The sequence below is a fragment of the Ochlerotatus camptorhynchus genome, unplaced genomic scaffold, assembly GCF_037179485.1.
Source record: "Ochlerotatus camptorhynchus isolate MF236.1 unplaced genomic scaffold, CSIRO-AGI_Acam_v1.1 ptg000097l, whole genome shotgun sequence".
Taxonomy (NCBI): domain Eukaryota; kingdom Metazoa; phylum Arthropoda; class Insecta; order Diptera; family Culicidae; genus Ochlerotatus; species Ochlerotatus camptorhynchus.
The window spans coordinates 443,302-465,477 of record NW_027040587.1 but is presented as its reverse complement, the minus strand read 5'-3'; the positions used below and the strand labels follow the sequence as shown (position 1 = coordinate 465,477).

The window sequence follows — 22,176 nt, the reverse complement described above, 5'->3', positions numbered from 1 at the left end:
CTGGCTTAGGCAAAGTTGACCGTTCAGGTTGATCACCGTTACCGTTTTCAGCCGTTTAAGGTTCTCCCAAGTTCTAAAAAACATCCATGACACCATCGTATTTTCTGCTTCCTGGAATTGATAAGAACGCAATCAAATCATAAAACTGCCTCACATGTAAGCTTACAAAACATTACATGCTGTTCAACATACGAATGAAACCGACCATGATGACACGAGACTGATACCGCTGCCGGCCGGTTGAATTCAGGTTCATCAATGGCATAATGCACTGCGAGTACTGGTTCCAGGTTCCAGCGGGTAGGCGAAGATCTAAACTATTCCATCAATCACATCATCTTCAGCTCGAATGAATGTCGATATCAACCAGGGTATCAGGTGATCCAAGAGACGTTTCTCAGTGGAACTGACAGCTAGATATCTAGAGTGTGAGAGTGATCTGGTGTTAATGGTGCTGAATGTAAACATAAACAAAGCAGAAATTCATATGAGAATAAACTGCCAGTTCTACTGTGATCTGTCAAAAGTTCTTGATAAACAAAAAAGTCAGCTGATCGCAACTGTCTCGTGGAAAGCCTAATTTTTCCGTTGAAAATGAGTAATTGTTACCCATTAATGGGTAATCGTTACTCATTTAAATGGTTAACCTACCTTACTTCAAAATGGGTGAAATTTTACCTATTAATGGGAAGTTTCCAGTTACAGTGTAGTCATTATTGGAATTTTGCAGTAGCCGTGCATACTTCTGTGTAAGAGTGACTCATTCTTTGAGTTACTTTCGTTTTCAGTGTGTTAATCGGACGATATGAGTTTTTAGAATGTTTGTTTCATTTGAGTAAAAACTATTATCTCTGGAAGTCTCATCAGCCGTTTTCAGTGTGATTTATCGGACGATACACGTTTTTAGGAAATGTCTGTTTCATTTGAGTAAAAATTACCCTCTATGTTAAGTTTCATCAGCCGTGTTCTCAATCTAACGCGTGGTGTATGTCCTTGCTACAAGAAATATATTCACAGTCTATGAGAGTTCCACAACATTGAGTTGAATGGACAGAAAATCGCAAAAAGTACACGGATGATGAGAGCACTCCAAATTAAGATGAATTAATTTGAAAAAGCGGATTGCTAACGCACGGTAACCGCAAAATACCCAATAATGGCTACAAAGTAAGCATTTTCGAGGGAAACTGGGACTACCCATTAAATGAGTAAAATTTTACCCATTTATGAGTTATAACAACTACAAAAACAAGTAGCAAGTATTCATTTTTGAATAACAAATACTCATAAATGGGTAATATTTTTACTCATCTAATGGGTAGTCCCAGTCTCCTTCAAAAATGCTTACTTTGTAGTCATTATTGGGTATTTTGCGGTTACCGTGCAAAGCCTATTAGTACACTGAAATCAAAACTAACTCAGAGAGTGAGTAACTTTTACTCATTCGTATGGAAAAATTTCTAATAGCGTAAGTCACTTAGCGCTGTTGTTTTATCATTTTTGGTTGAAAATAATGCAAAAATGGGGAAAATTTATTCGATGCACAATATTCAATGTCAAGAGCAAATTTTCATTATGTCGTAAGTAACATTCGCACCAATCCAAGAAAAATAAAGTTTTGTTTTGATGACCGAAAAGTTATTCCTGTTTCCAATTAATCACATATAATCTCATAGTGATAGCAATGTTTAACATATTTAGCAGAGTTTTAATCATACAAATGCAAATCGCTAGCTTTCATGCTAAAAAATACTGGTTTTTGAGTCAAAAGTTATTATACGTCGTTTGGTGGCCCCTATTGTTACTTAAGTCAAAGTGTATTTACCAGGATATTCGGGAGAATTATCAATTACGTCTCCTTACGTGCAGCCCATTCATCATTTTAGGACCACCGAAATCATCTTAGCGAAAGCGAAACGACGAACGTACACTTTTCACGGGTTTCTCAGCGCTGTTACTTAAGGCAAACGGCATCTCCATAGAAATCGGGTGACTTAAGTAACATCGAAAACTATTTTGATCGTAAGGTGCAATTTGACTTGTAAATAAATTTAAAAATGGGATCTGATCCTATATTCGGACAGTATATAGTGTAATAGCAGGAGCATCGATTGACACTGATAGCTTGACTTTGTTTACCTTTGTTACTTTCAACGTAATGAAAATTTGCTCTTTATATAATGATTAAATGTTTACTCAAATATGAGTAAATGTCTCTTATATACAAGTAAATATTTACTCATCAATAAAGGAGCTACATGGAGATGAAAAACTACCCAAAATTAAGTCCTCTTCCCTCAGCCCAATAATATCACAGACAGACATACCAATTAGTACATAAAAAATTACAATTTGTGGTACTAGCTTAAAGCAGTACAACCAACCGGTAGAAACTAACGATTTCAAATTGGCTCATTTCTTGACTAGCCTATTGGTCCCAAGCAAATCGATTAATGCACCCCATTCTAGTCAAAATTCTAGTACTACACTATGTTTGTTTTGATTCGCCATGAAAGTTTGACAGATGAAATGAGGGGTTATTGGTTTTTCCTATGTTTCGAGGGGTGAATCGATTAGCTTGGGACCGAAGAGAGTACCAGAGCTAAGACAAAAAGTTGAGCACGTTTCTTAGGGGCCTTCTGGTCTTAGAGTTACCTCTATGGTACAACGGTAGTACAACAGTTAAATTTGTTTGTCTGTACAAGGTATAACCAACAATCAATACGAAACTAACGATTTTAAATTTGGCTCACAACTTTAGTAGCCTATTGGTCCCAAGCAAACGATTAACGTACCCTATTCTAGTTGAAATTCTATTACTACACTATGTTTGTTTTGATTCGCTATGAAAGTTTGACAGATAACATCAGGGGTGTGTGGATTCATGCAGAACATGCAGGGGTGAGTGAAATAGCTTGGGACTGCTTGGGACCGTTGTTCTGGTACTGAGTGAGCCAAAAATAATAATGATTTTCTTCGGGACCCAGTGGTCTTAGAGTTACCTCTATGGTATAACCCGTATATGAGTAAATCGCATATAGTTGTTTCCATTTAATACCAACAAAAAATACTTACTTTTAAGTATATTCAACCCAAAATTATGTTTGATTCACTTAAATTTGAGAATATGTTATTTACTCAAAAGTAACTTGGGCTGAACTGTACCGTTGGGTCGAATCTCTCGATCCTTTTTTTTTTTTGACAACATTAACGAGTGAAAGTGAGAGACTCAACTTAAAATTAAGTAAAAAGAGGTCAAATACGATTGCCTAAAATTGTCGGTATATTATAGGGTATAGGTTATAGGGTATAGGTTATAGGGTATTTTTTATTATAAATTAGGACATTTTCAATGATAATTTTTGGTAATCCATCATTACCGACAATTTAGGTGTATGCACTTTCTTCGATTATCGGTAATTTTCACCGGTTTCTAGGTATTCTATACCGAGGTACGTACATCGTAGCGTGTAGTTCACTCATATAGCGAATTCGTTTATTATTCAGTTCCAACCTGGATCGGGTATCAAAATTGGGTCTGCTTGTTTTCTGACAAACGTCAGTTTGCTCGTTTGTTTTTAAAACCTAGCTCAGGTTGAGGTTCGCACTGACAAATAGTTCGGTTTCACACTGGGTTGGAACTGGTGTTAACCCCGATAATAAACGAATTCTCTAATAGAATGTGTATTTTTTTTTCTCAAATAGGAGTAAATGTCTTTCAGATATGAGTAACATTTACTCTTATTTGGGTAAATATCTACTCATTCTGCGAGTGACCTACGCTTGTGTAAATAAGTGTGCGTGGCTAAGGTATGAGTAAGATTTATTAGTCACGCTGTTTTTCTCGGAAAAGTGATGAAAACGTTACTCACTCTCTGAGTAACACTACTTTTTCAATGTTGAATCGAATTCGACCCATTTATTTAAGGATACTCATCGGCCGTGTATAACTTTTTTTCGGAATAAAAATTAAAATTGGTGGTTTGTTTTTATCGGCCGTGAAACTTGTTTAACCACAGCTTTCCAACTTCATAGTATGCTTCATATTACAATATATATCGAAAAGCGTATATCCTTGACAACAACCGTGCGTTATCAACAGAGCTTTTGTTCATCAGTCGACGAATGAAAGTTTTTGTCGACACCGTTATTAAAAGAGCTTAACTGTGTCGCTAAAAAAGTTGAAATTAGTTGAACTGGAGGATCCATCGAAGAGGAGCGTCGGTTAATTTGCGAATCAAAATTCGTTCAATTAATGTGTGTGTGGCAGGATAATTTCTCAAAATGGGATTATAGGGGAAATGGCTCTTATGTTGGCCTATGGATCAAAGATTGGGCCCATCGCTAAAAATCTGCTATTTATCAATTTTATCTAGATGAACGCGTCATTGGGACTGTACTAATGGATATTTTTTGTCGCTATTGAAAATTTAGTCGATTGTATGGGCCCAAAATAGGGACATTTAGTCCGACATTACATCCATTTCCCCTACCATCTGTTTTCTGTTTATGGTCATACGACTACGCCCATTGATTTAACACACGGCGGCTATTTATCCAGGATTCGCTCCTCAAGCCGCTGCCATAAAATACAATCTTAAGTTACAAACCTGTGCATAATCCTTATGGGCGGGGTTGCAGCGCGCTTTGACCGTCACCAAATGGGAATTTAACATAAGCGCGACAATAAGCTAAATGACAAAACACGCATTTTTATTGCCAAGAGTAAATATATGTAATATGAATTTCTAATTCTTCACAGCAAAAGCACACAGCTACAGGCGCCAAATCAAAACACACCAACTGAACTTCAGTTCTGAAAATTAAACCTGCAGCAACAGACAAACGCCTCCCAGCGTCCACTTGGCCGGTTTCTCCTTCGTCTTCAAATTGAACGTCCACACGTAAGTAGGTCCTCGAATCCTAAAAAAAAATTAACAAAATGATATTTCATTCGTGCATCACACATAACTCCTAATCACTACCTTGTCTTGTAAACGGGACACTCGTAGATGTTCTTCGTCTCCTGCTTATCCTGTGTGATGGCCTTGATGAACATGACGGGCATTTGCGGAAACAGTTCCTTCAACCGGGAGCTGGCAATCGATCCGATATTGGTATCCCACCGGGCCCCTTCCATGTAGAGACCGTTCACGTAAGCACCCTCCCTGGGCGGTGCACTGATATCCTCCTTCCACTTCTTGGTCACATCGCAACTCAGGCACATCTTGTCCAGTGGCCATTCGTTCTTCCGTGCGGTCTGCTGCATGATTGCCGTCAGGAAGCTCTGAGGATTGAAGAATCCCGCCAACCAAACCGACGCAGGCAAATTGAAGTCATTGGACCAGGCTTCCAACTCTTTGATCCGGATGGTCAAATCTGCGAACCACGACTGCAGTCCAAACATTGAAGGGTAGGCTCGTTTGGTCCAATTTTCCGGAACGTGGTCAAAGAACAGGGACGCTTCCAGCTCTTCCATATCGGATGTGATGGTCAGCTCTCCCTTGAGTCCAAGCATCAGTTCCCGGAGGGAACGCTTCATTTCCTTGACCAGAATGTTCATCCGTTCGCATTCCTGGAAGGCAACGATCACAAACGGTGTACGATCTTCGACACGGGCCATTAGATCGCCCATGTTGAACTCCTCCGGTAGTTTGTCGGTGAAGTCTTCGATGATGGTTTTTACAACGTCTTCGCGGCTTACGGTTGATCCGCTGGAGGCACCGGAGTCTCTGGGTTGCAGTTCGAAGATGGTTTTAAACAATTGTTCCGACAAGGTCGTCAGGAAGCCGATTTCCGCATTCGGGTGCAGTCCATAGAGGTAAGGCGATTCAACGGGTAGGTTGTCATCGATATAGTTATGATAGCCGGCGTAGTCGAGATTGGGAGGAGCAGGGAAACCAGTGCACAGATTGAGGTCGCCATCCACCAATTCGGGTTGCATCAGTTCTTCCAAGTAGGTTCGGCAGAGACGTCGATCCCAATCGTCAGTGATGTGACCGCCGTACATGATTTCTCCGAAGAGATAGCGGAGATCTTCCCACGGAACACGGTTGTTCGCCTCCAGGTAGTTGAAGAGTACGTAGACGCTGATCGTGAGGTCACCGACGTTGAAGGGGTAGACGCGGTTCCATCCTTGTGGACCGAACTTTCTCCTCTCGGCGACAACGGCATGGAAGTAGCAGAGGGAGAACAGAATCGCCTTGAATTCAGCTTCTTTGCCACACATCTCCAGCGTTTCCTGGTTGAAGTTGTCCAACGCCTTGTGTATGTTGGCCAACATTCCGGTTGGCGGTTCGTTGGTGATCTTGATCGCTGATTCAAGAATTCCTTGCGGGATGATGTGGTATTCCGGCGATGGCGCTGGTTCAGCACTGATGAAAAGGCGGTAGTTTTGATTGGAAGCGTCTTGAGTGGCTTCCATTTTCTTCTCCAGAGTTGGAAGCCACTTTGCCACCAGATGAATGTTCTGCAGAATCACCCAATGACCATCGCGGGAGGCATCGTCGATAGCCTTCTCGGCGACCACTTCCTGGCCTTGACCGAGTGAGACGTTGTAGAAGTTGCCGTGATCGGTTGAGTAGCGCAGCTTTTTGCCCAGCTTTTCAACGTCCTTCAGCGGATCCACTCCAGGCGATAGAATGAAGAACACCGGCGTGCATGAACTGGTTTCCTTAAAGGACTTATCAAACTCCACCATACGAGCTTCAACGTACTTCGCACCGAGTTTCTCCTCAACGAAGGCCCTCACGGCGTAGGTCATGCGATCCGGTCTCAAGCAACGCATAATGCACAATCTCTGCAAAGCGGTTTTGTTCTTCCACTCGCCAGGCATCTTCTCCCTTTCGGGACATTCCGACTCGATCAACTTTCGCCACCTCTTAGCAGATCCCTCGATATCCTTGTCCAACGATCTAAACTCATCCATGTTCGACAAAGCCTTGATACCGCCCCATCCGGCATTAGTCAAAAAGTCGAACGGCGACGTTAGGTTCGGAGTGTATGGGAACCTCAACAGGAAGTCCAACTCGGTCGGATCGATCTCCTTTGCAACCAACATAATCTGAATCGCCATCTGTGCCATAAAGATCAGCTTGTCCTTCTCGAATAATCCCCGACTGGTGTACATGTGAACGGCGAACGTGATCGAGTCTATCAGATTGAAGACCCGATCCTTCAGCTTATCAGCCGGTGGAGTAATGGCGATGGCGTCCTTGAATACGGTCGTGAAAGCCTTCAGGGAAAATTGGTAGATAGGGTTGATCTTGTGGAGGTCGTTGAGGATGAAGTATAGGATCGAGGCACGTTCTGCTGCAGGTCGGTAGCTCTCGCGAGCCACGTCGATCAGCTCGGAGGTCTTTTTGCCTTCGCTGACTTTGATCTCCACTTCGGCAGCCGTCTTCTTGGTCTTCTCCAGGTTCAGAACCAAGCTGGCGTCCTCCAGCACGTTTTCTCCAGCGGAAGACAGTCGACTCAGCAGGTCGTCTTCCAACATTTTCAAGGTGATCTTGAAGGTGTTCTGTTGCATGGTGAGATCGGCCTTCTGCTGCTCAAGATCCGGACGTTCTGCCTTGACGACTTCTGCGAGAAGTTGCTCCTCGAGCCCGTCCCGAGTGACGGTAAAGTTGATCAGCGTCGTTTGAGCTTGCATCTCCGGTTTGTAGTGAGGGTTGCCCAGTTTCGTTTGAAGAATCAGCTGGAATTTGGGATTGTAGTCGATCTCCTTTTCACCCATCCGCAAGCAGCGACCCTTCTTGACCAGCATGCGCCCGAGGAGAGGGTCCAGCACTGCGTCTACAGTTTCGCCAATGCTTTCAATTAACAGGATGCTTCCGTTGATGACGCACCGCTCGATCACATCCAGGTAGCCCCTAGCAGTCAGACGGAGAACGGTCAGATCGCTTCCGTACTTTTGTTTGATCCATTTGATGCCTTGCCTGCGGAATGAGAATGATGGCTGTTATTCACGGTGATTTGTTAGCAAGCCATAAGGGAAACTTACAGCTGAGGATCGATCATCAACGGCCAGCGCGAGGAATACGTTAGAATCGCAGCATTCTCCGCAGACATGCGATCGGATGGGAGTCCTTCGTTGTTCCAGGAAGCAATGACGGCGTCATCGACGATCAAGTTCAGCGGATCGACACCTTCCGTGAACGGTATGGCCGGCTGTTACGGAACATCGACCATTACTTTTAGTTCTTGGAAATGCAATCATTCTGCTTACCTTGGACAGCCGGAAGGTTGGTATCCACATCTTCTCCTGCAGCTCGACTCGGTACCGCCTGGTGAAACAACCGACGTAGCTGATAAAGCAAGCAATCAATAGCACGTCGCCGGGCAGAGTCACGGTTTGGCTCTTCAGCTGAGCTATCGATTCCCGCCAGCGCACATTCTCCGACGCCAGTCCATTCACCAGACGGTGTGCGAGGTCGATCGTGAAGGCCGTCTTGTCCGCCTCGTCCTGGCACTTTTGCTTCTCCGCCAGGGCATCGTTGAATTCGGCCTGAATTACTCCGAGCTGCTCCTCCAGTTCGTTGATCTTCAGTGTCAGCTCCAACATTTTCAACTCAGCGGCATGCAGCTCGGCTTGGGCTTCGTCCAAGGCCCGCTGTTTAGGTTCCACCACCTGATAGACCTGGTAGTATTTGTGGATGTTGATGACCCAAGCACACAGTCCGGCTGCGGCAGCCGATTTGGAACGAATCTTCTCCGGATCAAAGTCTGAGTCCTAGAAATGCACAACTTCAAGATTTCACTTCTCTAAGACATGATCACAACCAACCTACCTTAAGGTACTCCTGCAATGCTTTAATCACATCCGGTTGAATGTTGTTCTTGTCATAGTACATGAGGTCGGCCATGAACACGTCGACTTTATTCATCATCATTTTGCAGGCCTTCCAGCTGCGGTCTTTGGGAATTTTTCCCTTCGATGAGAACAAAACTAGCACCGCTGCGCAAACCTTCACTACCTGTTCCGGCGGGGAGCCGAAGGACTTCAGTTCCGTTAGGTTGTTCTTGTCCAAAGTAGCCAGAGCCTCTTGAGCGGCAATGAGTGCCGGTTCGGCCTTTCTCAAATCTTCCTGGCAGATCGTAGTCTTAACGCTGACATCTTCTTGAATAATTCGGACTTTCTTTTCCTCTTCAGCGGCAATGTTTTTCTCCTTTTGAACCATCTCGTTCTCCGCACTGACTCTCTTAATCAGCTTATCGGCTTCCTGGTTCTTCTTCTTCAACACCACTTCCTGTTCGGCCAGTTGGACCTGAAGCGAATCCACCTGCTCTGCGCATTCTGCCAGCTTCAAGATACCACTCTCGAGACGGTGAACTCTTTCGTTCAACTCCGTGTGCTTCTCCTTCAAGAACTTGGAATACAGCGCAATCAACTCCAGGAACGATTTCGGTGTGGTATAGTTGTAGCGTCGCTCGTTCTGCAGGTAAATCTGCGACATCTCGTTGACAGTTCCGTGGACATACGCCAAGAACACCGCAACCGGTTCCACCAGGTCGCGCTGAAACGAAATCGGACATCAAAATAAGATCGTGGAATTAATTGAAAGCTATCTTACCGGCATGACATCAACATCCGATAGGAACCTATTGGACACCGACTCCAGTGCCGACTTGGGCCACTCATGGAACCAATTGATCGCAGTGCAGTTGACCAACGCCGGGAACTTCCTTGCTCGGACTCTCAGTGTTGATCCAACCGGCGAGAAGCACAGCACGATCTTCAACGACTTCCGAACCTTCTCGATGAAGTACTTCCAGCAGTTGTCCTTCGAATCCAGCATCCCTAGCTGTTTAACCTCATTCCGCAGGGCATTGACAATGTTATCGATATCGTCCTCTGGGAATAGGTCCGGAATCTCCCCGGACGCCAGCAGATCGTTGATCAACACCAAAAACGACTCTTCCGCAACCTGGGCATCGGTCATCAGGAACATACAGGGGACGTTCTTAACCCCGGCCTTTATGTACTGCACAGCCAGGTCTGCTTTGAGATCCGGAATGCCATATCCTTTTCTCAGTTGAATCTGCGACACTTCCAAGCCGGAAATGAACGCCGCCAATCGTGACAGCGACTGCTTTCCCGATCCTCCAACTCCAATCAGCAGTGCATTTCCCCTCGGTCCCTCCAGGATCCGACTGATTCTGCAAACATGGCTCATGGCATCCTCGAACAGCACCAAATTCATCGCTCCGATCATATCGTTGTAGTTTCCCTGTGCTTCCTCCAGGGTCTTGTTCAAACTCTCCCAACTGGCCACGGGCATGTACTTGGGATCAACCAACCCCTCCGCAAAGTGACAGTAGATGATGGGCAGCGCAAACACCTTGCTCTCGTCAAACTCCTCGAATGACTTCTTCACCACATCGGATCGAACCTTCCGGAACGTTTCGATATCCCGATCATCTACCAGCTTATCGCTGTAGACCCGGGTAGCCTCGTGAACCCACAATCGAATCAAGTAGTTTGGCTCAGGACACGTCTCTCCGTTGGCAAACAGCATCCCCTGAAAGATGTTGGCCAGATCACGCAGATTGAACACGTAGTGGAACTTAACTGCCGTTGGCAGGAAGGTCTGTCCCATGCGAAGGTGTAGAATCAGCGCGCAGGACACCAGGGCGGCGCAAATCTTCTGCGTTTGTATGGTGAATTTGTTCAATGGATTTGCCAGGTGCTGCGAGAGGATCGAATAGTAGATGTGATAGAGAGGATCGCCCGCAGGGAAGCTGACGGCAAAGACGCAAAAGTGTCGCTGAAGACGGGGGTCAATGGTGAACGATCCGGCAGTTGGATTCATGCAGGAGACGAACTGACAGTTGTGGATTTCCTTGAGGCTTAGCTTGGTGCGATCGTACCAATGCCGGTAGTCCATGAACTGTCGAATCAGGGTGTGCGGTTGGACCGTGCCGTACGTGTCCACTTCCGGCATGTTCATGTCATCCACGAAGTAGACCATGGTTTTGTTTCCCGGAGGACCGTAATTACGACCGGCTTTCTTCTCCAGTGGCCTTTCCAGAACGCGCTGAAGCATCTCCGAAGTGGTGTAGAAGTTGAAGGGTACATTAGTGACGGCGTATTTGTAGGAAAGATTGTTCAGCTTGTCCGCTACGATTACGCTCTTACCGGAACCGGCTCCACCGATCAGCATGACGGGGTGCTTTGCCTCAATTAAGATGTCCATGAACCAGCGTAGTCTGGTGGTCTCAGCGGTTGGAACCAAGGTCGATTGTAACGGGATGTCTGTGTCCAGTTCGAAGTTCGGGACAAGATCCGTCCATGGATTGAACTTCTTCGTCTCCGGATCGATGTAGTAGTTGAAGATCGTACCACCCGGCGGGAATCGAATGACTTTGAACTCGTTGATCCACCACTTGTGGAACTCGTTACGCCAATCAATCAGCTGGTCTTGGTATAGCGAAGATCCGAAACCCCAGATGACGGCGAAGACGTAGTAGATTTCGTACCATTCCTTGGGACTGTCCGGAGGAATGTTCTGGGGGGTGAGCAAGCAGTCCAGCAGATGGCAGGTCATCTGGATCATGGCGATTTCGGAGATGGGAGTGATCTTCTTGAACCGCTTCTGCGCATCGATCAACGGTGGGATGTACTTGTCGAATAGAACCGATAGGATGCACTTCTCGGCTTGCGTTTCACGGGAATCGATCCAGGAGGCAACGAAGCTGAAAATTTTCGATATTAGATGAGTCGCGTCTTTGATGTATTGATGGTACGATACTTACGGATTCCATCCAAGATCCTGTGGGTTGATGTAGAGAATTCCGGCCCGGGACACCGTGGCAGGAGTCGCCGTTCTCAGGTTCGAGATCTCAAACAACAGCCGCATCTCTTTGGTCAGTGCAATACGCTCATTGCTAGCCAACGTCAGCACCTTGTTATCGTCCATGACGGTATTCAAGCTTTCGATCCACATAGGATCGATGTCGCCATCCAGGACGATCCACTTCGGTCCGGTGCCACCCATATTGGCCTGATCTCGCATGATCACCGAGAATAGGCCATCTTTCCACTCACGCGTCGCCGGGTTGATGATCCCAAAGAGTTCATCATTCGTGACGGCCTTCGGATCCAGATCATTGTAATGCGGCTTCCTCCTTTGGTTCTGATAGGTCTTGAACAGAGTCTTCCAAACTTGACTCTTGCCAGTGCCGGCAAACCCTACGATGAACACCGAATGGCGCACGGCAAACAGTTCTTCCAGCTGGACGACCTTCAGAATGAAATTGTCCTCGGGTTGAAGCTTCAATTCCAATGTCGATTTGCGAATCAATCGTTCGAATTCTGGTGATCGTTTCCGGGGAACATCCAGCGCTGGGAACAGATCTCCAATCAATCCCATGAAGACCGGCACGTCATCCGTCACAATTTTGGGAATGTTGAAGTCTCGCAGAGCTCGCATCAGCACCTGATCTTCCGGGCGTTCTCGATCACCTCTCTGTGGATTAGGAAAGGTTAAGAGCCTATAATTGATTGAAAATGCAACAACACAATACCTTCAACGCTCCGGCCACCACCAGTACCGACTTGATCGCTCTCAGTCCCCAATCGTAGTGATCCTGCTTCGACAGCAGCTCCTTGCACAGCGTGTACAGCGTGATGAACTTCCTGGCCAGCAGTCGGGCCTCTTGGAATCCCTCCGCCACCAGCATGATTTCGCAAATCAGTTCAAAATCCGGCACCACCATGGCACACGGACGGAAGAGGGCCTTCAGGTTCTCCGGCAGCTCCGTTCGGCCCGCGTAGCCCGGATTCATCGTGATGAAAATGCCCACCGTTGGGATGAGGGAGATGATTTCGCCCATAAAATTGAATTTCTCCTTCTTGCCCTATTTGTATGCAAATTTAATTACTGCTCTCGGCTTTCGATCTTATGCTTTGCGTGTGGTGGGGGGGGGTGTTGGGGTCGCAAAACAAAAAACAACAGATATGGTATAGGCACACAGTTAGTCGGTGCCATGAATGGGATGAACGTGTAAATGGGCCGGCAAAAAATGATGGACAATCAATGTGTGTTTGGTGCTGCGGTGTGCTCCGTACGGTGATTGGCCGCTAACCGAACCAGAGAGGAAAGGCACTAACAGAGGCCGTTGTTGTTCGTTGTTCAGTGGCCGATGACATTCGAGGTTAAGAAAGCGGTTGCATACAGGCAGGCCATAAAAAGCGATTGAATGGGATGGTATGATGAGGGCTTGTAAATTCGGGGGACGCGGTGGCGTTGGAAAAGGTTTGCTTTGGCTGGGGATGTCGGGGAATTTTTCATCAACAAATTATAGAAATGCTGCAGAAAATGGGGTTTGCAGTTATTCTGTCAATCTTTCCATTAATTTAGTTTTGTAGGAAATGTTTCAAGTCAGTTCTCGTCTTTTTAATAGAAAGCAGATAGCCAAATAGTTTTCTATCAGAGCAATTGTGCCCATCAACAGAGTCCAGGGGAAATTTCCTTTCGCTTGGATAAACCAATTCGCCTTCAACTCGTACATCAGGGTGACCAGTTATCCGGGAAAAAAGCCAGGAATTTCGATGGTAAATTGGCAAAAAATATAAAGGGTGTCCCATATCAAATTGCATCACGGAACAAACGCTGTAGAAAATTACCCAGTGGGTATTTTCTCTTGAAAATTTGGGTATAAATAGTTTAGAGTGTATTGTTTACAATGTATTATTATCGCTCAGTTTTTCGAAAATTGGAAAAATTGTCATCACCCGAAAAGCAACGTCGCGAATTGAATTTGCGCAAGCACCTGGAAAATCCTATACTCTCTCATCGGGACATCGAAAAACAACTCGGAATCGTGCAGTCAACGGTGTGTCGTGTGACTAAATGTTACTACGAAGCTCTGAGCATCGAACGGAAGGAGAAATGCGCTCAGAATGGATGTTCTATTAGTAAGCGTTTAAGCCGAAGCCCAATGCTTCGGTCAGGGATCTGACCAAAAACTTGAATCTGTCCTAATCTTTAGTTCAGAGAGCCAAGGACCGGGAGGGACTACATACGTACAAAGTGCAGAAGGCTCCAAATCGTGACGAACGGCAAAATACGGCGGAAAAGTCACGGGCTCGGAAACTGTACACCCAGATGCTGACGAAGCCTCATTGTCTCATCATGGATGATGAGACTTACGTCAAGGCGGACTTCCGGCAGCTTCCGGGGCTGCTGTTCTTCAGCGCCCAGCACAAGTTTGATGTTACGGAGGAAGTAAGCAAGCAGAAACCTTCAAAGTTTGCCAAGTAATACATTATTTGGCAAGCGATCTGCTCATGTGGCAAACGGAGTGCGCCATTCGTGACTACCGGGACTGTAAACGGGGAGATCTACCTCAAGGAGTGTCTACAGAAGCGTCTGCTTCCTGTGTTGAAGCAACACGAGGGCCCTACGATCTTCTGGCCGGATCTAGCTTCGTGCCACTATTCAAATGTTGTCCTGGAGTGGTACGAAGCCAACGGTGTCACCAAAGATGAATACTAAGATGAAACTGTCGGAAGAAAAACTTTTTATTTTAGTGTCTTCTTTCACGGTCCCTTTCATCCAATGAGAACCCCCCGTATTCAAGGTAATTTTGTGGTTTTGCTGCCCCCTCGGAAGAGATGCAATTTTGCGCTCATTTTTATCAAAACAATCACACCAAAATCAGAGGTGTCCCATTTTTTAATTACTCGATTAACAACTAATCGATTATTTTTTGTTCGCTGTGCTGCAATTTTTCCACCAATGAGAGTGCAGCACATGTTTGAAACGATCGGTGATGATCCTCTGGAGATGTTAATGCTTATATCGGCATGATCTAACCGACTATGAATAGTTTACTTTTCGGTTCGTTAATCGATTAATCGATTATTCGAATGAAAATCGGACATCACTAGATGAATGTGAAACGTCATTTCAAATATAAGGCCGTTCATAAATAATGATACAATTTGAAAGGGACCGGGGCTTATCACAAATTACGTCTCCATGGTAACTGAAATAAACACGAGTGTTCACCGGTTGGTGTCACTTTCGTACCCAAGGACATGAACCCACCCAACGAACGGGAACTAAGGTACATCGAAAATACTGGGCTATTATGAAGCAGGGACTACGGAAGCATCCCAAACAGGTCAAATCAGAGGAAGACATGAAGAAAAAGTGGGTTTCCGTACAGAAGAAGATGTTGTACAGAACCTAATGAGTGTAGTTAAAAGTGAGGTGCGAGCGTACGGTTATGGTATTGAAGTTGAATGAAATAAATATGCCAAAAGCTTACTAATGGGTTATATTTTATAGTCTGAAAGTTTGAAAAGGATCGGTCAACTACGTTATTTTCTACAGCGTTTTTTCCGTGATGCAATTTTATTTGAGACACCCTTTAATTCGTCCACTCTTCGAGAAAAAGACCCTTGGACTGAACTACACACCAAAAAATTCTGAACTTTACTGGCGATGTAAACATCCATGCATGCAAACATTCATACATGTAAACTTCCTTTTCACGTAAATTAGCAACTTGCAAGAAATGTTGCAAACAAAAGTGGACAGTTGCATACAATATATGGGATATTGCATGACATGTCTCATAAATTTACACGATCTATAACCTAAATTTGTATGATATATGACGCTCCATTTATGTGCATCATAGTAACGGAAATTTACACTACTTTTTTTTAGCTGTGTAGATTTTCATGATACAGTCACTTTGAAGAGCTATCACAGGGCTGGCTGTCACTTTTTAGTGGCTATGTCACTATTTTCAAGTCAGTCACTAGTGTAGGACAGAGACGTAGAACACGCATAGACTGAAGCAAGAAGAACCACACGAACCGTCAAACGCTGAACCAAACGAGCAAGGGAGTGATAACATAACCGGTGCGGCCAACGATGCTGCACAACTATTGATGAAAGACGGTAGAATACGATCCGGACCTGGGCCTTTCGATGTATCCACCGAGCAAAGGACTTTGAAAATAACGGCTGAAGTTAAGCTGCTGCGGAGGAGTTTGATCGAGTTCGAAAACGCTTCGGAAGAAATCAACGAAAAGGTTTGCAGAAGTGGCATCGGTGGAGGAGCTTCGATTACAGTAGGTGACGTCTACCGGAATACCAGCTGATCTTTTGCGGGACCAGAACGACGATGGGTTTTCTTTGAAGCCACTCTGGAGGTTATTGATATACTCACGAAAGCGAACTTCATGCAAACTGTTGTATTCGACTTCTGCAAGCTGCACACCACACTTGTTTTCAGCAGCCCAGGAGCAAAAAACTCGTTTACGGGCCTTACACAGATTACGCAATTGTGGATTCCACCACGGTTGTTGGAAATGCATAGGATGGGTCATCATGATCATTTTTTCAGAACAATGTTTTTTTGGTTCCATTTGGGGTCCCAAACAACTGTGCAAAATTTGGGAACGATTGGTTGTAGCCCGGCTTTCCGCGTTGCATTTGAAATTTGTATGGAAATTAGTATGGGAAACCCTACTTTTTTGCTTTTTTATTACTAGGGACCACAATTTTGCACAAACCTAAATACGTTAAAGTATAGCCCAGGAAGTGCCTAACAACTTTGCTCAAAAATGTATTGTGCTAGAATGCCCCTAAAAAAAAGTTATTGCTGTTAAGAGATCAATGTTTCGAATTAAATGCCAAAAATCCCTTCTTCCAACACTGCCGGTGTACCAATGAAAGTCAGACTCCAATCTGAAATAATTTCAAAGTTGATTATTTTATCAGTTTAGTATGTTCAGATGAAATATTCAAAAACAATAGATCTATCTATTTCCCATCTCTCGAGTTGTTCGGATGGGTTATTCAAAAACATTTGCTTCAACTCTTAAGAGCAGTTGTAAAGCGAGTACTACCATTCTCTTCCCTACTCTTTTGGTGCAATATACAATGTCAGATATATTCACACAAATGTCATTGAATTGTAATGATTATATTTCATTTTAATATGTTCTACGATTTATCAGAATACTCTTTCCGATGCTGTTCTATAAGCAAATATTGCTGTTGAACTAGGTCTAGGGTGGGTTTCTTGATAAGTCAGAAATTAGCTTCACTCCTCATTCAGCCATATCGTTGACAATCATCAAGGAAGCAACTCGTTGTATCGCATTGAAATAATCTGTATCATTACTCCACTCGTTTGCCGGTTTTTGCATGAAGCCGGTCTAAATTTCGAAAAGGAATCAGCACTGTTAGAAGTGACGTTTGGCTTGGGATCCCAACTGAAAATAAGCCGACTTAACGTTTGCCCAACAAGTGAAATTCGACTGTACCTGTGTCTGAGACGAAACTGGTGAAGACAGTTTTCGTTTTCTCTTGTTTTTGGTTCTTCACGTACGAGTACTTCTGTGTTTTGTAAATGTGTATCAGTGTACCAAATAGGCAAGATAAGAAACTCTGATATTATTTCAGTTTGGAATCTGATTTCTATTGGTACACCGGCAGTGTTGGCAGAAAAAGGGATGTTTGGTGTTTGATTCAAACCATAAATATTTGATTAGCTATAACTTTTTTTTAGATACATTCTAGCACCGTACTTTCTTTGGTAAAGTTGTTAGGCACTTCCTGGACTATATTTGTACATACTTAGTTGCACGTTTCATGCGGTGGTGGTCTCTATGGATAAACATGCAAAAAAGTTGGTTTTCCCATACTAATTTCCATACGAATTTCAAACGCAATGCGGAAAGCCGAGTTACAACCAATCGTCTCCAAATTTTGCACAGTTGTTTGGGACTCCAAATGGAACCAAAAAAGGGTTGTTCTCGATTGGTGGCTGCACATGCGAAAAAGGTAACTCACTTCTCTGAGCTTGACTCAGTCTAACAATGTATTTGTTATCTGTGAGTTGCCTATGCCGAGGGGGAAGCGGGGGAAGACGGCTTTCATGTGAGTACCTCTTTTACTCAGAGTTGCTCCGAGCTACTCTGGTTTGCTCTGGGATCTGATCTAATTTGTGACGAAAACAGAATTAGTAGGGCATATAGTTTTGGAATCTGACCATGCAAATGTCAGTTCGATAACGAAACGAAAGCAATGAATGAAGAAAATAACTGGATGCAATAAGGAAATGATCTCGTTTTCTACCAGTTCATTGAGGTTTTGGCTATTTTCTTAAATCACTCTGATGATGGATTTCTGCAGGGCACTTTTATCTTTGCAATGGTAATGAAATTGACCAGGATCTTGCAAACGTAGTACTGGGCATCCAGATCCTTAGAGCAAGCGAATGGATATTCTCTTCGGTGGGGACATGTACTTGAGAATGCATCCTGTGAGGGTCTCGGTTGCTAGACCAGGAAAATACAAACGTACAAACTATTCCACCAAACCCCTACAGACGCCCCCTACCCCCATTTATTTTGTATCAAAACAGCAACGTTATTGCGTGATGTTTGTTTTGCTAGCAGGTTCTCCGATGAATTGAGTGTATTTTACGGCAAAGGTCACCGGCTGAAAAAACTGACGTTCCTTTACACCAAAAACATTGATTGATTGGGCTGCGATGTCAAAACAATCGGGATCATAAAATCGTTCATCAGAGAGCAAAATAGTTCCTCAGAGCTACTCTGGATTGCTCTTAATTTCTCACTGTCTTCCCCCTCGGCCTATGCAAAAACCTATTTTCAAGGTGGAAGAGGACTAATCGTTGGTCGTAGTTTGTACAGATCTTTGGAGGCAAACCAGCCTCAGGCTGAAAGCCTCCTAAATAAAGACAAATCAATCAATCAATTGTACAGATCAAGATCTGTACAGTTTACGACAAAATGGAAATGGGATCATGTTCGTTTGATTTCCATCAGTGTCCACGTGCCTTTACCGGAACAGTATCGTGGATTAATAGCATCGAAATCACACCGTGCGAAATTGTACTCACTGCGTGCTGCTGGATACGATGACGGATGGTCGCTCGAACGGATATCAACTTTCAAAACTAACGGCTTATGATGGCGATCAAGTTTCAAAATTGCAGCTGGCGGTTCAAACAGCTCAATAGGATCTGATTCACTGACGAGCAACAGGTCGAGAGGTTTGCCATTCTCGTTGACCAGATCGCTGATTTGCTTAAGTCCTGCAGACAGTAAGGACTGGACTACAGCAAGTTCTTGTTTAGATGAAGCATTGAGAGGTAAGAATCTTTGAACATCCTCATCGAAGTCCCAAGCTAGATTCGGCAGGTTGTAATCAACCAAAACTATAATAGTTGTATCATGGGGGCTAGCCATTTCAAGAAGCTGTTGTACGGAGTCGGTGTGCTTGGTATAGGTGTCGAGTTGACTACTAGGACTAATGTAGATGCAACACAGGAAAAGCGATTGATGTGGTAGTATAACTTGCATCGCAATTTGTTCGAGATTCTCGCAATCAACCAGCTGCACGGCTTTACAATTCAGCACGGATTTCACGGCAATTAAAACACCACCACCACATCGTAGTCCACTGGTGCGGGAATTCCGGTCACAGTGGTAGATAGTGTACGTTGAAAACCACGACGTCAAAATCATAAGAAAGCAGCGAATGGAGCAAAGCATTTGTTTTAGTTCTCAAACTACGGACGTTTTGATAGTAGACGATCAAATGAGAGCGAGTGTTGACGAGATCAGTAGAATAATTGCTGTTCGACGGACCAGGTTTCCAAAATACCGGGTTCTTGCCTCATCCTCAATAAACTCCCGAAATTCGATCCCTTGTGGCCAAGAAAAAGGATCCATAGCTTTCGACTTCGATTCGAGGCAGACTCCCACCTTGTATGATACGAAAGACAGTGTTTAACGGTGGGAATTATCGGGAATTTGATCACAATCTCAAAAAAATTTCTCGAATTCAGCTTAGATAAGAAAGAAGAAAAATATATTTCATCCAGGGCCGCTTTAACCACTCGTGGGGCTCATGGTCTACTTTTTATTGCGGGGCCCCCTATAATTTGATATAAATTTTCAAATTCACGCACACATGAAATAACAATAGGTACACTACCACTACCAGTCATGAGTATGGAATTGCTTGAAAAAGTATTGCAACACTCATTTGAATATTGCATCCCTTCTAAAAAGTATAGCACCACAAGGGGTAAGTCACTCAGCACAGTGTGCCGAAAGTAGATTCAGCACACCTTCGGCACAATCTCGTAGGCATTGGATTGTTCATTAAATAAAATGGGAGCACTGCTGCACAGCTGTCATTGAACTTGTTCTCTCAAAAATATTACCAAACAAAGAATGATTAAAATTTAATCATTTCAGTGCCAACATTTCAAAGGGGCGTAATTGCTTTTGTAAACAATGGCTTTAGCTGTCGATTTCTCGCAACTGAAAGCTCACCTCTTCAAATTAACAATGCTAGATGGTAGAGGAAACATTCCCCTACTTGGTGATGTAAATAACTTTCATGAGTGAGCTTTTATTCATGAGAAATCGAAGGCTAACGCCATTGTTTACAAATGCAATTACGCCCCTTTGAAATGTTGGCACTGATTTTATGTTGAAGCAATCTATTGATTTGATTAAAAATTTTTCAAATTTATGCTAAGTCCGGATAACGGCAAAGAATTCGTTCAGTCTATATCGCTGATTTTTCTTTGAGATGTTTGAATTTTTTTTATAAATTATTCCTCTCGTTCCATAGGAGATCGACATCTTGCTGGAAGCTTTATAATCGGTAGTTACATAAGTAAATATCGGTTACATAAGAACATCTCGGTTTAGAAAAAAATGGTAATGGAATAATTCAGATCTCCGCCTTCGCGTTGGAGCATCAGTATAATCGCAGTGCATTATGCCGTTGATGAATCTGAATCCATTCATCCGGTAGCACCACAGTTTACTTCTTCTGCATATTGAACCTCAAGCTACTGATGAGATCAATACTTGTAACTAGTACGGGGGAAATGAGAAGAACGGATCGAGAGACCGTTATGTCCACTTGTGGGACATTAGCGCTGAAAACCACGTGAGACTGCGGTGAGACGAGGTGAGATAAAAATAGAACTCTTTTGACGCCGATTTCATAACACCTAGCCCATCCTCTACAGGTATATTCATTGACATTCTCAAAATGAGTTTGATTGCATGGTATACCAGAAGTTCTAGACAGCTGCAAAGCTAACAGTGCACCACAAAGCCACAGACAAACAGACATAACACTCACTATCACATTCATCGCAAATAATGTTTTAGTTGGGAATGTGCTTGCACTTGTCATGGTGGCGCCACTGAAGCATTGAGCAAGCCACCACATTTCAAACTTATCAGTGATGCCAGTTCTTTTTCACGTCTAGTTAGAAGATGTCAGCTCTTGAAAATGATGAGTGGTCAAGGCATCCCACTGGAGACACATACCACATCTGACGAATACAGAAAAAAAAGTTGTTGAATATTACATCAAAACTGCTGCACATTAGTCATTCCATTCCCAATATTACGTTGTACGATGTACACAGAATTCGAGAACACATCATGTTGATGACTGTAATATTCAATCAACTTTTATCAGTTATTGATGTTCAATACTTCACCATGAATATCATTGATTGATGCGTATTTTTTTTTCTTCTGATGAGCGGTGGTAGAAAGGGCACTAATAAGTGATGCATCGCGTTTATAAACTTGTTTCCAGCAAAAGAAAAAGCACACTAAGCAAACAAAACAAATCCCTAAACAAAAGTCTTAAATTCTGTGAATTTTTCCTACGGATCCGTATTTCTGCAGGATTCAATCAATTCTATAGATCTTCGGAAAATTTCGTAGAACCGATATCACTGACTTCCATCTATTTTGTTTTTATTCAACACAGCTGACGCGTTGACAGAACGAAAGAAAAGCAACTAGTGAAAAAATTGCATGAACGAGGGATGCTCTGGTTGCAAAACAATGCTTGGGAATGTGGATGATAGATGGTGCTAGTGCACTGAAAAAAAGTTGTTGAATATTACATCCAAATAGCTGCACAGAGGTCATTCCGCTGGTTGTATAATATTACGTTGTACGATGTACATCGATTTTGCGAACAAAATTACATCTATTGATGTAATATTGTATCTGTTTTTTTGCTATTACATCATTATTTCATACATCAGCTTGAATTACGTTAGTCGATATTACATTTGTTTTGCTGTGTGCGCATGCAAAATACGCTTGACGATATTTTTTGAAGAAATTTC

General features: G+C 43.6%; 1 protein-coding gene across 2 annotated transcripts in view; it reads right to left on the bottom strand.

Annotated features, from left to right (window-relative positions):
- Window positions 1-4,808: 4,808 nt before the first annotated feature.
- LOC135698879 (dynein beta chain, ciliary-like) overlaps window positions 4,809-22,176 on the bottom strand; it is a 42,519-nt gene continuing 25,151 nt past the window's right edge. For both annotated transcript variants that reach the window (XM_065219023.1, XM_065219024.1), the window contains 8 exons: window positions 12,526-12,858; window positions 11,755-12,467; window positions 9,573-11,694; window positions 8,790-9,515; window positions 8,228-8,731; window positions 8,003-8,169; window positions 4,986-7,937; window positions 4,809-4,923 (listed from right to left, as the gene is read on the bottom strand). In XM_065219023.1, the coding sequence (XP_065075095.1) occupies window positions 4,824-4,923; window positions 4,986-7,937; window positions 8,003-8,169; window positions 8,228-8,731; window positions 8,790-9,515; window positions 9,573-11,694; window positions 11,755-12,467; window positions 12,526-12,858 (7,617 nt within the window). In that variant the 3' untranslated portion in view covers window positions 4,809-4,823. The remainder of the gene's footprint in view (window positions 4,924-4,985; window positions 7,938-8,002; window positions 8,170-8,227; window positions 8,732-8,789; window positions 9,516-9,572; window positions 11,695-11,754; window positions 12,468-12,525; window positions 12,859-22,176) is intronic.